Source organism: Tursiops truncatus, chromosome 9, assembly GCF_011762595.2.
Source record: "Tursiops truncatus isolate mTurTru1 chromosome 9, mTurTru1.mat.Y, whole genome shotgun sequence".
NCBI classification, from domain to species: Eukaryota; Metazoa; Chordata; class Mammalia; order Artiodactyla; family Delphinidae; genus Tursiops; species Tursiops truncatus.
In genome coordinates, this window is record NC_047042.1 from 21,228,929 (window position 1) to 21,242,457 (window position 13,529).

Sequence of the window (13,529 nt, forward strand, 5' to 3'; positions counted from 1 at the left end):
AACTGTATTCAATTACAGAGTCAAGTTTTCTTACCTTTAGTTGAAAAAACCTTCAGGGGAAGACAAGGTAACTGGTATACAAGATAAATGTTGATCATATTAAAATGAATCAGCAATGGGGAAATATCTTACAGCATGAAAAATGATCTCTAATCTCATGTAAGGGCTTGACGAGGGGCATGTATCCAGATCTTGACTGGATGGTAGTGGTGAGAAGGGAGATTGGACATGAGACTTCATTTTGATTTGAAAGACTCATAATTTAAAAATATTTGAGGGACCCTGGCATAAAGCGTAAAAGGAAGCCATAAGCTTTTCTACTGATCTGTGGTTGAACTGCAGTATTAAGAAAGTAGATCAATAGCCAGTTGAACTTTATATAATACAAGCAGGTAGTACAGAGTGGGTAAATAAGAACTACCAATTACAAGCGATCAGAAATGCTACCATAGTGTAAAGAGCATGTATGTTGAGCTAGGAGATCCCTCACAATGAAGCTTGATCGCTTGTCTTCTCCAGGCTGAAAGGAGGGATGCCACATACTATGACCTTGGCCTCGGTCAGCCAGGAGGAGGTAGAAAGGTAAGTGTAATGACTTAGCCAAAAAGAACCAATTGTAGTTTGGTTAGAAATAGAATACTCCACATTTATTTCAATGTCCTTATTCCTTTCATTAACCGATTTATACTTGTTTAACAAATATGAGAAATACTTTATAAATTAAACAGCTTATAATAGTGTAAAAACATAGCTACTCTACTAAAAGGTCTTTCTTAGCTCTACGTGCATCAGACAGCTGCAACCTTACTAGCCATATGCCCATTGAGAACTCACTTAACTCCTCAGAGATTTGGTTCTCTCATTTGTAAACGCTGTGATCATCATCTGGGACAATGGACGTGAAAGTAGTTGAAAGTTAAAATAGTGCCTTAAACATCACTATCGTTATTATTATCATCACAACTCTCCAGCTGTATAAGATGGCATGTACCAGAGATAATTACAACAAAAATATCTTCTTTGGGAATTACCCTGAAACCTCAACCCCTCTGGAAGCCATGGAAACACCACACTCTGCGGTCCTTGCTTCATCATTTTCAGTGGGCTTATGGAATTAGAATAAATGCTATTTTTTTAATTCAATGTGGCACACTCTAACCCTGAGATTAAGTTATATGTTTCTTACAGATCAAATACTTTCCCTTAGAATTGTTCACTGCTGGGGTGTATTTTACCGTGAAAGAACTGGAAAAGCAAGTAGTGCCAGAAGGAGAGTCCTTATCTATGTCACTGGGATACATATGATAAAATACAACTAACTAATATTTGTTGAGCACTTCCTACATACCTGTGTTAAGTGCTAAACACCAGCTGTGTGATGAGACTGCCTAGATTCATATTCTGGCTTCATTATTTAGTACTTGTAAAAATATTCTGTGTCTCAGTTTCCTTATCTATAAAATGGGGGTAGTAACACAGACTTCATAGTTTTGGTTGTTGTTTGTTTTTTTTTTTTTTTTTTTTTGTTTTGTTTTGCTTTGTGAGGATTACATGAGTTAGTATATGTAAAGCACTTAGAATACTGCTGGGCACATAGTAGGTGCACAATAGAAGTTCTTCCTCTCCCCTCCCCTCTCTCCTTTCTCCTTTCTCTCTGGTCTTCATCCTCCTCCACTTCCTCCTTCTCCATAATCTGTCTACTCAAGGTCTCACAGCTAGGAAGCTGCAGGGCTGACATACTGTGAAACGCTGCAGCCCATACTCTCGGCCACTAAGTGATAATAATTGACATGACCAAATGCTACTGACAAAATTTAGAGCTCACTTTAGATGAGAACATCACTGAGCAAATTCATCAGCAGTGCACTTCAGTGTTCTATTACACAAATCTGTTAAGCTGGAGAAAGGATTTCTTTGTTAAATAGCTGTTTAAAAGCAGCAAAACAGTGTGCTAGTTTTTGAAGATTGAAGAAAACGTTGAAAGTTTGAAAAATTAACTTTCAATATAGAAAAAAGATTCTCTAAGAACAAGCAAGATTTTAAAAGGTATTCTTTTATGTTGATTTCTAATTGGAAATGTTTTACATTTATGCTGACTTTTCAAAAATTCTGAAGTTAGTAAGCATTTTCTTAGAATATTTAGAAAACTACTCAAAGGCATGAAGGAGAGAAACATTCTTAAGATATGCAATTGAGTTAAAATCCTCTCTAACCACTTTCCAACTTGCTACATCATGACAAATACTCATCATTAACCATGAAACGAATGCAATTTTCCTTTCACATTTAATGTTATATTGGAGATATTATACAGTATCTTTCATACTTTCTGGAACTGCACACAAGTAACATTTCATAGTAGCAGATGTGTGATATCACATGAAAACTTGTAAAACCTTTACATGAAAATCACATCTGCCAGTCTCCACTATTATTTTCACGGTAGTTGTATGGTTTGCTTCTCCGTCTGTGCCAGCAAAGGCAGCTTTGCATGAAAGCTGTCCCAGGAAATTGTGTCTTCTGGGCTAGCTAGTTAAGCAAATTGTATAACTGCCATTGAAACCAAAATGTAACCCAGCAGACATAATTCCACAAAAGAGGAGAGAAAGACACATTTATACAAAAGTAACCCAGCAGACATAATTCCACAAAAGAGGAGAGAAAGACACATTTATACAAAAGTCACAGCTGTTCAACTCTACATTTTGCACTTTTTCATTAAAGAAATTTCCCTTTCTTTATGAACAGTGACAGTTACATTTCTAGTTAGCAACTTCAGGACTTTGTAATACATTGCTAAGTGCTGTACTATCAAGGATTTAGTGTCAGGAAAACTAGGGCTAACCTCTTTCTGCGTCTACATTGAGCAGAAATGTGGTCTGTCTGTCCTGTCTTCAGATGAAATAAGGAAAGATGTTGAGTATGGCTCACTGTTCTCTAAAATACAGACCTGCGTGGCTGTTTCTATAGCTCCAAACGAGGGGCAACGTCCCTACATTGAGACCCACATAGTATGGACTCTTCATTCAGGACTTGCTAGTCTCACTCTTGGGGGCTGTGGTGTCCAGGGCCACTCTCAAGTCATGGGAAATGGAGCTGGTGGCTCAGAATGAGTGAGTTAGAAGCCAGCCTGATGGGGCTGTGCACAGCACGGCTCCCACTGTCGGAACCCTCCCGTGACACTACTAGAGTGCAGCCAGGGAGGAGATGTTCTCTGGGGACCCCTTATTCTTCTCCAGTGACGAGTCCCAGAAGCTTGTTCAGACCATCATGTGAGGATTATGAACACTACGTTTATGGGATGCGTTTCGAGCAAGAGTTTGGAGCCTGGGCTCTGCAGTCACAGTGCCTGAGCCCATTCCTCTCAATAATGTGTGATGCTGGGTAAGTTACTCAACTTCCTCAGCCAGAGTTTCCCCATCTGTCAACTTAAGACAGTTTGCCTCATTACACTATAGAGAGGATTATAAATGTGCTTAAAGACTGTTGAGCTCTTAGCCCGCTTCATGGCGCATACTGAGCCCTCAGTAGATGTTAACTCTTTTGATAACATGATACTTATATGATTATGATGATAATTCTTCTAAGTTTTAAATATATTAAACCTATAACCTTAAAATTGCATTTGCCCAGGACAGAATTATGGCACAGTAAAGTCACCGATAAATAGTGGTCAAAAATGATTCAATCCAGGTTTTCCAGTTTCAAGTTGTACAGACACTTTCCTGCTATTGACTGCTGAAATCCTACCTGCTTGTCTGAGGCTGGATGAGTGTGTGTGCAACTGTGTCAGAGGCACAAGGCTGATTTCAATCTGACGTGCCCTGCTGATGACAGACAGCCCACTCCACAACTTCCTCTCCCAGCTGTTGGTCTGTGTGAAGAGTAACTGACTGCTAAGTTAGACTTCCAGTGTCCCTGCATAGGCTTTTTTGCCACTTGGTAGGAAGGTGGAATGTTTTTCGTATTTTGTAACCAGATCTCTAATTGTGTAATTGGGTATGTAATTAAACACCAAAAATGATAGCTCTACAGAGAACCCACTATGTAATGTAAACATATAATGTTCACAAGTTGAGGTATTTTAATTATTTTCTTCCAAAAGACATTTCCAAGAAATATTGGCATAGAGTTCTACTTAAAATTATCTGGAGGTTTGGATTATCTGTCTCAATTTTTTGATTGGTCTGATACACACACACCCCTAACTGTTGCTATTGGTATACCTTATGGAATCATGTAATGGGGAAAAAGCCATGACAAATAGTAGAACTGGATGCAGTCTGAAGGAAGTTAAACTATTTGACTCACTATGACCTGCATCTAAGACCTCACAATCACCTGAAATCTAAAACTATTAAATGTGTTAGTCTGATCTAATTATATTAAGATGTAACTGACTAAATTACAAATAATTTTCTTACTATGGTGATGATACATGAAAAATGAAGTGAAGAAACGTAGAAAGAAATGTAATTTAAGCAAAAACAAGTACAAAGCAAACCATGTGAAATGTAATGATAATGAGGACCATTTTCTTTTACGCTTATAGCTAATGTCCAATTTAATAGCTAACTACCAGCAGCAGATCTTTACTTGAAGAACACACGCCTCAATGATCAAGAAGGTAGGAAGCATTGCTTTCGGTCATGTGGGTCTCTCACCTCTGTGACAGTTAGACAGAGAAAGAAGGTTTGACTTAAATACTGTTTCTCACATTGGAAAGCAGTTGAGGACATGGAAGAAGAATCTGAAGATTTCAAATACGGCAAAGGGTCAGCAAACCATGTTCTGCATGACAAATTTGGCCAGCTGCCTGGTTCTGTTAATACAGTTTTACTGGAACATACTACACCCATTCATTTAAGTGTCGCCTACGGTTGCTTTCAAGCTACAACAGCAGAGCTGAACAGTTGTGACAGAGGCCATTTGGCCCCCTAAAGTATTTGTTATCTGGCTCTTTATGGAGTTTGCCAATATCTCAATTTAGAAGAAGGTTCTTGTTCAATGAATTCTGCAAGAGAGTGTATTAAAGATGAGATCTGGTATGTCACATACCTCCATTCTCTTTCCTTACATGGAAATATCTTGGATTTCAGATGTAATAGGTTTAGGCAAGGGACAGTCTAATTCAACAAATTAAGAGAAGGTAGCACTTATTGAAAATCTTTAATGTTGATAAATTTAACCAGGAGCTGCAGCTACATTATTATTATTAAAATATATGTGTATTTTAATTGATGAGCAATGTAGTAGGAATAGGAGCCTTATAACTATTTACAAGTGATTTCCCTTTATTTTTGCAATTAGTGATACCTCCATGTACATATCTTAATTTTTGCATCTACCGAGCATCTACATGATGTTAGAGAATTAGATACTATGTTAGAAAATTGCGTTTGGCAAAGGAAGTGAATTCACCTTCCCTGGAAATGACTGACTGTGGTGCCAAAATTGGGGCTTTTCCAAATGAAGATGGTGGGTCAAACTATTCAAGACAAGTGTTCATGAAGGAGATGCCCAAGGGCAGGGAGCACACAGGTCGTCCTCATCAGCACCTCCCCAGTGCAGAGAAGGGCCTGACGCTTCGTAAAAGCTCAATAACAATTTGAACAATTTACTACAAAAATAATTTAGCAATAATGCCATTAGTCTGTAATCCTCTACCATCTAGATTATTATTGCTAAACAGAATATGATTGGAGAAAACAGAGTTAGATCTTGATGGAGAGTGAGAACATCTTCAGTTTTTCATCCTCTGCATTTTTTGGGTATCTGGTTTTGTTATTCACCCAAATAACATTAACAACATGACACAATAGATAAAAAATAAAAATTTCTCTATCAGAAGAAGAGTTCTGGAAAAGTCAGTCACGTATTTAACTTTTGAAAATTATGAATATTATTTGATTTTCCTAAGAAAAAGATGTGTATATAACTGAATCCCTAACAGGGGCTTCATCCTGAATAAAAGGGTGCATAGAGGGATAACTCATATTATGCTAAGATACATACATTAAGGTAATGAAACCTCCAATAGATAACATAAAAGTCCAATCTACAAAAAAAAATACCCTTGATTTAAAATGAGGCCCTAAAAGAGAGGAAAAAAAATCTTAATTTTATTTCATCCCTCAACTGGAAAGTATGGCTGCTTCATTTAATTGACTCTGAAATGTGGTTTAATAGAGTATCTCTTTTACACAACTAGTCAGCTCCCAACATTCTGATTGCAAAATGAAGGGCATTTACTTTGATGTCTTTAATTATCACTCATTTAGAGGACAGTGTAAAACACATTTTTCCAACTGGTGTTTTAGAATCGTGAGTCAAAGGAAAGGAATGACAAATTAGCCAGCTGGAGAGCAAGAGACAGCTAGCTAGTGCTGCTAGAGTCTTTGTGGGTACTTCAAAGTAAGACGACAAAGGAATAAAGGGACTGTTAGCCACACAAGCTCAATAAATGAAATACTAACACAATTTCACAACACATTAATAACAAGTTAATATCAAACTTAGAGACTTACTCAACATAATAAGTGCCATATATGGGATCATCGATTTTTTCCCAGCCATATGGAAGCTCTGAAAAATAAAGAGTTATTTCTTTCAGTAAGTAACAGATAACACTATTTCTAATAAAAAGTAATATAATTTAATTGTTCGTGGATTGCAGAAATAGTCTACTAAAGTGGAATAAAGCATTCAGAGTCAGCACCAAATTTCAAATGCATATTGTAGGGACTATAAGAAGCACTGACTTGAAAATTGGCACTTAAAACACAGAACTCTCTTCTCTGCAGATGTACTGCTGGGTCTAGCTGTTTATCCCACGCCAAGCAGTAGAATGGCACGTTATCATGTTATCACCACTCAAGGTAATACAGAAGGCAAATCGCTTTCCTGAAAGAGCGTACAGCTTTCTCATTTATTTGTATTGTTAAAAGGAGCATTTCAGGATGAAGATCCTATTTTCAAAATATATTTCTGAGAATAGCAAATTGTTTCTGATGACTGAAACAAAGACATTATACATTCTCAATTGACACCCCACTTTTCGAGATGGTTAGCTTGCTTTTCTCTCTCCATGGGTCAGAATTTGAATACTGCCAATAAACTCTTTGGGTATATTTTTGTATAAAGTCTAAAATTCTAAACACACTTTCCTTGACAATATGGTTCATATTTTCAATTCTCCACAGCAAATTTTAATAAATACACGTTAAAATATCAACAATACAATAAAAGCTACTTTAAGCAAAAACATGTTATTTGAAAACCAGGTTTTGTGTTATGATACTGTTTCCAAATACACTAAGCCTTTATAATTATTAACTCCTATAAATATGAAGAATATTCTAGTTTCCTCATATACATTAATAATACATACATAACTTGAAATCTAAGTAAGATATATTGACACGCTCTAAGTAATATGTTTAAATGACACTTAAAAGTTTTATTTTTATAAGTAGTAACACATTTTCACCATAGAAAAGCAGTTATAAAAGAAAATTAGAATCACCTGCAATCCTGCCATCCAGAGATAAGCGTGTATGTGTGTGTGTTTGTGTGTGTGTGTATATAATTTTTAAAGACATTAGATCATATAGTGCATATTATTTTTACAGCCTAGTATTTCTACCTAACAAAATATCAAGGGCATCTTCAATGTGAATGAGTGTTACTGCAAAATATCTCTTTTAAAGTGGACAGTAGTGGTGTGGGGTGTGGCCAGAGCCTGTGTAATCTCACCAATCTTCTATTATTGAACATTTGGGACTCTCCAGTTATATATCATCTGTGTTGGACTTACTAAAGCCTAAATCTTTCATCATTTTCCCAGTAATTTAGTCATGATAAATTCCTAGAGGTAAAATTTCAGATTAAAGGGCATGTACCCTTTTATGGCTTTTGATAAATGTATATCTACATTTATATCCAAGTTGTTGCCATTCACTCACAAAAGAGAACCAATTTATAACTTCACTGGGAGTTTATGAATTGACTTTGTTTCTCTGTACCATCAAATTAAATACAGGTCCATAATTCCTCATCCAAAACTTTTTGGGACAGAGACGTTCTAAAATTCACAATTTTTCTGATTTTAGAAGGATAACACGAGGCAAATGCATTCTGTTCCATAACACCTCAAGCAGAGTCTGAAAAAGCACCTTATAATCAAAGCCATGAGTATTTAAGCAGCCCAAACCATGTGATTCTCACTAAGAGGCACAAAAAAAGGACCACTTCACATCAGTTAGCACTGGTCTGCCAGCATGTCCAGGTCAGGTTAACTTTTGCTGCCAAATGAGTATAAAAGGCAGTTTTTAGAGCTTTTGAATTCTGGATATGTAGATAAAATACTGTATATCATTATTTTAAAAATCAACAAAATTGTTTTTTAAATAGTATCTCATAGTTGTTTTAATTTGCCTTTCTTGGATTTCTAGTTAGTTTCAACATTTTTTATTTGTTCATCCTTGGGCAACTGTTTTTTCTTTTGTACATTTCTTGTTTTTATAAATCCATTCATAAGAGTTTTTTTTTTTTTTTTACTTGTTAAGAGTATTAGTCCTTTGTTACATATGTTGCATATATGTTTTTAAGAGTTTGTTTAGATTTTAATTTTGTTGAACATTTTCTTCAACACAGTTGTTTTAATTTTTGATTGGTAAATTTCTCAGTGTTTTCCTTTATGGCTTCTATCATTGGAGCTTAGCCTAAATACTGAAGAAATTTTTCAAGTTTATTTATTTTTTTTAAATATAAAGTCTAGGCTATGCCTTGGTTTAATAATTTTTGGATTAAGTCATATGTTAATAAATATACAATACCAAATTGTGAAGCATCTTAAGAAATTTTTCTGTCAAAATGATAATAAGAATATTACTGAATATTTACTATGGTCCAGGTACTGATGGATTTTCCATGCACTAACTCATTTTATCTATACAACAACTCAGGATTTAAAAACCCTGTACTTTGGTTCCAGAGACCTTAGCCAATTCAGATATCAATTTAGGCACTCTGCTTAATACAGCATAAACAATACTTAATTTAAACTAATGAGAATAACTATCCAGATGATGTTTACCAAATTCCCCAAGCTATTGGAGAATTTGGCTATTAAAAAGAAAAATCCATTTGACAAACATCTACTGAGTGCCTTTTACAAGTAGCTTAAGTAAAAGAATATACAGAGAACAAGAACTGATATTATGAATATTTATTATTAATATGACTGAATACATGGATTCATATATATAATAGGTTTAATATCACCTGATGAATACAATAATATGTAAAATAATAATATTTAATAATTTTCAGAGTAAAAGACTAACGTGGTTAGTTTTATGAATACTAGTCCTACTTCCTAATGGCACTGCCAAATGGAAGCATTTCATGGTCAAATTTTAAAAAATTATCTTCTACAGTGTAATCTATTCCTTCACTTAGTCCTTATCTTTGGCTTTTTTTTTTTTCTGAGTAAATTACTAATGCTAAGCAATGTATCTCCAAAGTATACAGTTCACTGATTCTTTATCTTTGTGGATTTACAGTGCCAAAGGTTCTGGAAACAATTCATTGGCATTCTTTCCCATTTGCCATCATGAAGTGTGCATCAGAATTTAGGGGGAATCTGATTTGCTTTTCATACGATATTAATATAGTTTGTTTGCTTATTTCATATTTCCAAAATAAACTTAATTCATGCCTAAACAAAATTATATATTATAAATATTTATACTTTAAGATGAACTATTAAGTGGTCCTTGACTCACAATTTGAGACAAAATGATACACTGTAGCTCTAACCTGTTACAAAGAGCTGTCATTCATTTCATTTACAAGGTCTGCAGAGGAGTGATGGTTGAATGTTACAAGAAACAAGTAATAGAATACACACTGCTTCATTTGTAAATATGACAGAATAGGTATAAAATCTACAACCAATGCTTAAAATTGTGTGTGTGTGTGTGTGTGTGTGTGTGTGTACATATACAGGAATGTGTATGTGTATGTATATATGTTTGTGTGTATGCATGTGCATGTATGTGTGGACATGTGTTTGTGTGTATTCCCATTAACGACATTCTTCCTGAGTGGCAAAGAAAAGCCAAGTCATAAAATAAATTCTTAAGATTAACTGAAGAGTATACGTGTATATGATAAAAACTTAAGACAGTTAAGAATCATCTTTCACTATGAAAAATTAGCTATCTGGACTTCAATTCGTTTTTAAAAACCAATTGCTTCTTTTTAAAATTAAGCTAACAAACAAGAAAAAAGAATTTCCAATTTGGTACTATTTGCCCAGCCAAGCCAAGTATGCAGCTTGGAACTCTTGGGTCCTGGGTTATTTAGAATACTGTATTCAATAATACCTGACAAATCTGCAGATGATTAAGGTCACACTAATGAAAGCATAACCTATACTATGCAACAGAGAAAAATAAACACTTGAGATCAGCAAGGTTAATGCTGTATGAAGAACTGCTGTAACTGAGATTTTCTTCAGGCCATGGAACCATGGGGAAAATTCAGTGATTAGATATTCCTATAGTGATCCACTCTGCAAAAGTCTGTGAAAATGTCTAGGTTAATTTGTAGTCAGTCATATAAGCTTCGTAAAACTTTAATAGAATCAAAAATTAAAGAGGCATCTAGTTCAGCTTGGATTCTGCCACAGCCACCATGCTCTTCTTTTTATTTACTCGCTCTGACCAATTCTTATTTATTTGTTAGGTCCATTTTTGTTGCAGAAAACTGGGACTCCTTTATTAGCTCAAAAAGACATTTTTCAGGCTACAGCTGGGCAACTTGTAGAATCCAAGGATAGTATTCTTTATGGAAATGGGACCCAAATACTGAAAAGCTATAAGGAACCTAAGATACACTATCTCACTACTTTGATCTCTGAGTTTCCCAATTCTGTACCCAGCCTCCTCCCCAGCAACCACCCTAATTCATTAATCCAGTTCGTTTTCTTCAAAATAGATCCAAGTTACTTAGCCCGGCAGATCACTGTAATGGCTGTCCTCAGGTCAAGAGCCCACTCACATATTAATCAGGTATGGCTGGGGGCTGTGCCCATTTTTTGCCACATTTGGCAAACACAAGTGGAGGAACATTCTAGAAAATAACAGGCCAGTACTCTTCAAAAGTGTCAAGGTCATGAAATAGAAAGACTGAAGTATTGTCACAGTGTGTAGAGGAGACCATGGAGACACGAAGAGTAAATGCAGGGTGGGATCTGGACCAGAAAAAGGACATTAGTGAGACAACTGGTAAAAGCCAAATAAGACTTGTAGATTAGTTACTAGTCTACATGAATGTTAATTTCCTGACATCAATAATTGTGCTATGAAAGATGTTACTATTAGGGGAAGTGAGGTGAAAGGTATGTAGAAAACGCTTTGTACTATTTTTGTAATTTTTCTGAAATCTAAAATAATTTCAAAATGAAAAAAAACTGAAAAAAGCTACTTCACCAACTCTCACTATTGAGTAGATGACTTCTACTCACACTTTATTAATATCCAATCAGATACATATAACACTGAATTAAGTTGGATAGTGTTAAATTTTTAAACAAAATGAGAATGTAGGATCTCTGCATTTTTAGTCTTCTTTTATATTATGTTGACTTTTAATAGATATTTCCAAGAAAGTAACTTTTAATTTTGCTATATTACCTTTTTTCTTGCCCCCCCCCCCCCCCCCGTTGCCTATCTTTCTGCTCACTGGAAAAACTAGGTAAACGCCATGTTCATGTTTAAGTGTTACTGCATCTTGAATCCTAGAGATACAAATTCAATAATATGAGTTCAAAATCTGGAGTCCGGTTTTGTTCCTTTCCTGGGGGGCAGCATCTTGTATGGGTCATAGCATGGGTTACGTTAATTCATAAAAGTTGAGTGAAGGCCCATCCTGGTGGGCAGTTTAAAAAGCCAGGAAGGTGGACCAATTTAGAAAGCATACTAAGTACTAAGATTTTGGAGACAGGAACAGGGACCAGAATGGGGGACCATTTCCTTCAATCCTATGTTATTTTATTTGGACTTTCTTTCTTTCTTTTTTTTTGAGGTACGTGGGCCTCTCACTGTTGTGGCCTCTCCCGTTGCGGAGCATAGGCGCCGGACGCGCAGGCTCAGCAGCCATGGCTCACGGGCCCAGTCGCTCCACGGTATGTGGGATCCTCCCGGACCGGGGCACAAACTTGTGTCCCCTGCATCAGCAGGCGGACTCTCAATCACTGCACCACCAGGGAAGCCCTGGACTTGCTTTCTTAAAAAAATTGAGTTTCTTGCTATGGTGCTTTAGAGGTGATGACATCACAAGAGAACATAAGAAACATATAAAAGTTCCCTAGGTAGAATAACATGCAATATAATGATAGCTACTACCCATATTAAAATCTTTTCCTACAATTTTTATTAGATTTTTGCTGTATACATAGTATATTAATTGGGAAGTATAAATAAATTTCCCTGGAAAAGTCATTTAACTTTTGCTCCCAAGGAGTATAATTATAAAAGTAAATTCTGAATTCATTCTTGTTTTTAACAAAATCCATAAAAGAATGATATGTTAATCACAGTCACATTTCCCTACATAAAGATAGAGTTGAGAGTGTATACTTCCAGACCTTTTCCTGTGTGTCAGGACTCAAATTTGCTCCTATTTACCAGAGAATTTTATTCCATTCAGTCACAAAAATAAACAATCAAACAAAACAACAAACTTTAGAACCTAAAATTGAAAATAAAAATTGTTCCTGTATGTTCTCTTTTTCATCTTCCTCAGAGAGTGTCTACATGCAAGAGCACAAACCCAGTTGATATCATGGAAATATAGGCTAAGAAGTCTTCATTCATGGGCCTGGGTATAGGAGTTTTACTACTTTTTACAGTGGAAAGGAGAACTAGCTGATCTGTATTTTACAGCACTGGCATTTAATTCATGTTACCATATGGATTCAGCCTGAGTATTTCATTACCCCAGTATTATAATGGGTTTTAAAAGTATTAGCCACAATTTCACGGGCTTGTTGTTGATAAAACATACAATGGCACAAATTCCAACTAAATTTATTCCTTAATGTATCTTACCAAATTTGAGTAGAAAATGTATAAGCTTTTTCTGACAGATAGTGATATATAAAGAAATGTGTGCTCAATATTCAGGGGCCCTTTTCTACCTGGAAAAAAAGTTGTCAAATATAAATGTGAACTTTTGCAATGTTCACTTAAAGATGACAGAGTAATATATTTGAGACGGTGACAAGAAGTGGTGTCAGAAAGGCATGACATAAAAAAAGGATGCTGTCTGGTAAAGATTCAGAAAGTCATATTAGGTTTAAGTTTGCAAGCTGCACTAGAAGGTGAAAAAGGGATGAATCTAGTAGGTGGGTTTTTTTTTGGTTGTTTGGTTTTGTTTTTCAATTCCTAGAGCTTTGGAAAAAGGTCTGGCCATAATGAAAGATCTGGGAAACAACTATATGTTAGGACTTCAAATATACA

The 13,529-nt window shown here is 35.5% G+C and overlaps 1 protein-coding gene across 1 annotated transcript in view; it reads right to left on the reverse strand.

The window, feature by feature from the left end:
• Positions 1-13,529, reverse strand: part of MAGI2 (membrane associated guanylate kinase, WW and PDZ domain containing 2) — a 1,339,714-nt gene that overhangs the window by 341,814 nt on the left and 984,371 nt on the right. The window contains exon 7 of the mRNA XM_033862934.2: positions 6,528-6,585. Within this exon, the coding sequence (XP_033718825.2) occupies positions 6,528-6,585 (58 nt within the window). The remainder of the gene's footprint in view (positions 1-6,527; positions 6,586-13,529) is intronic.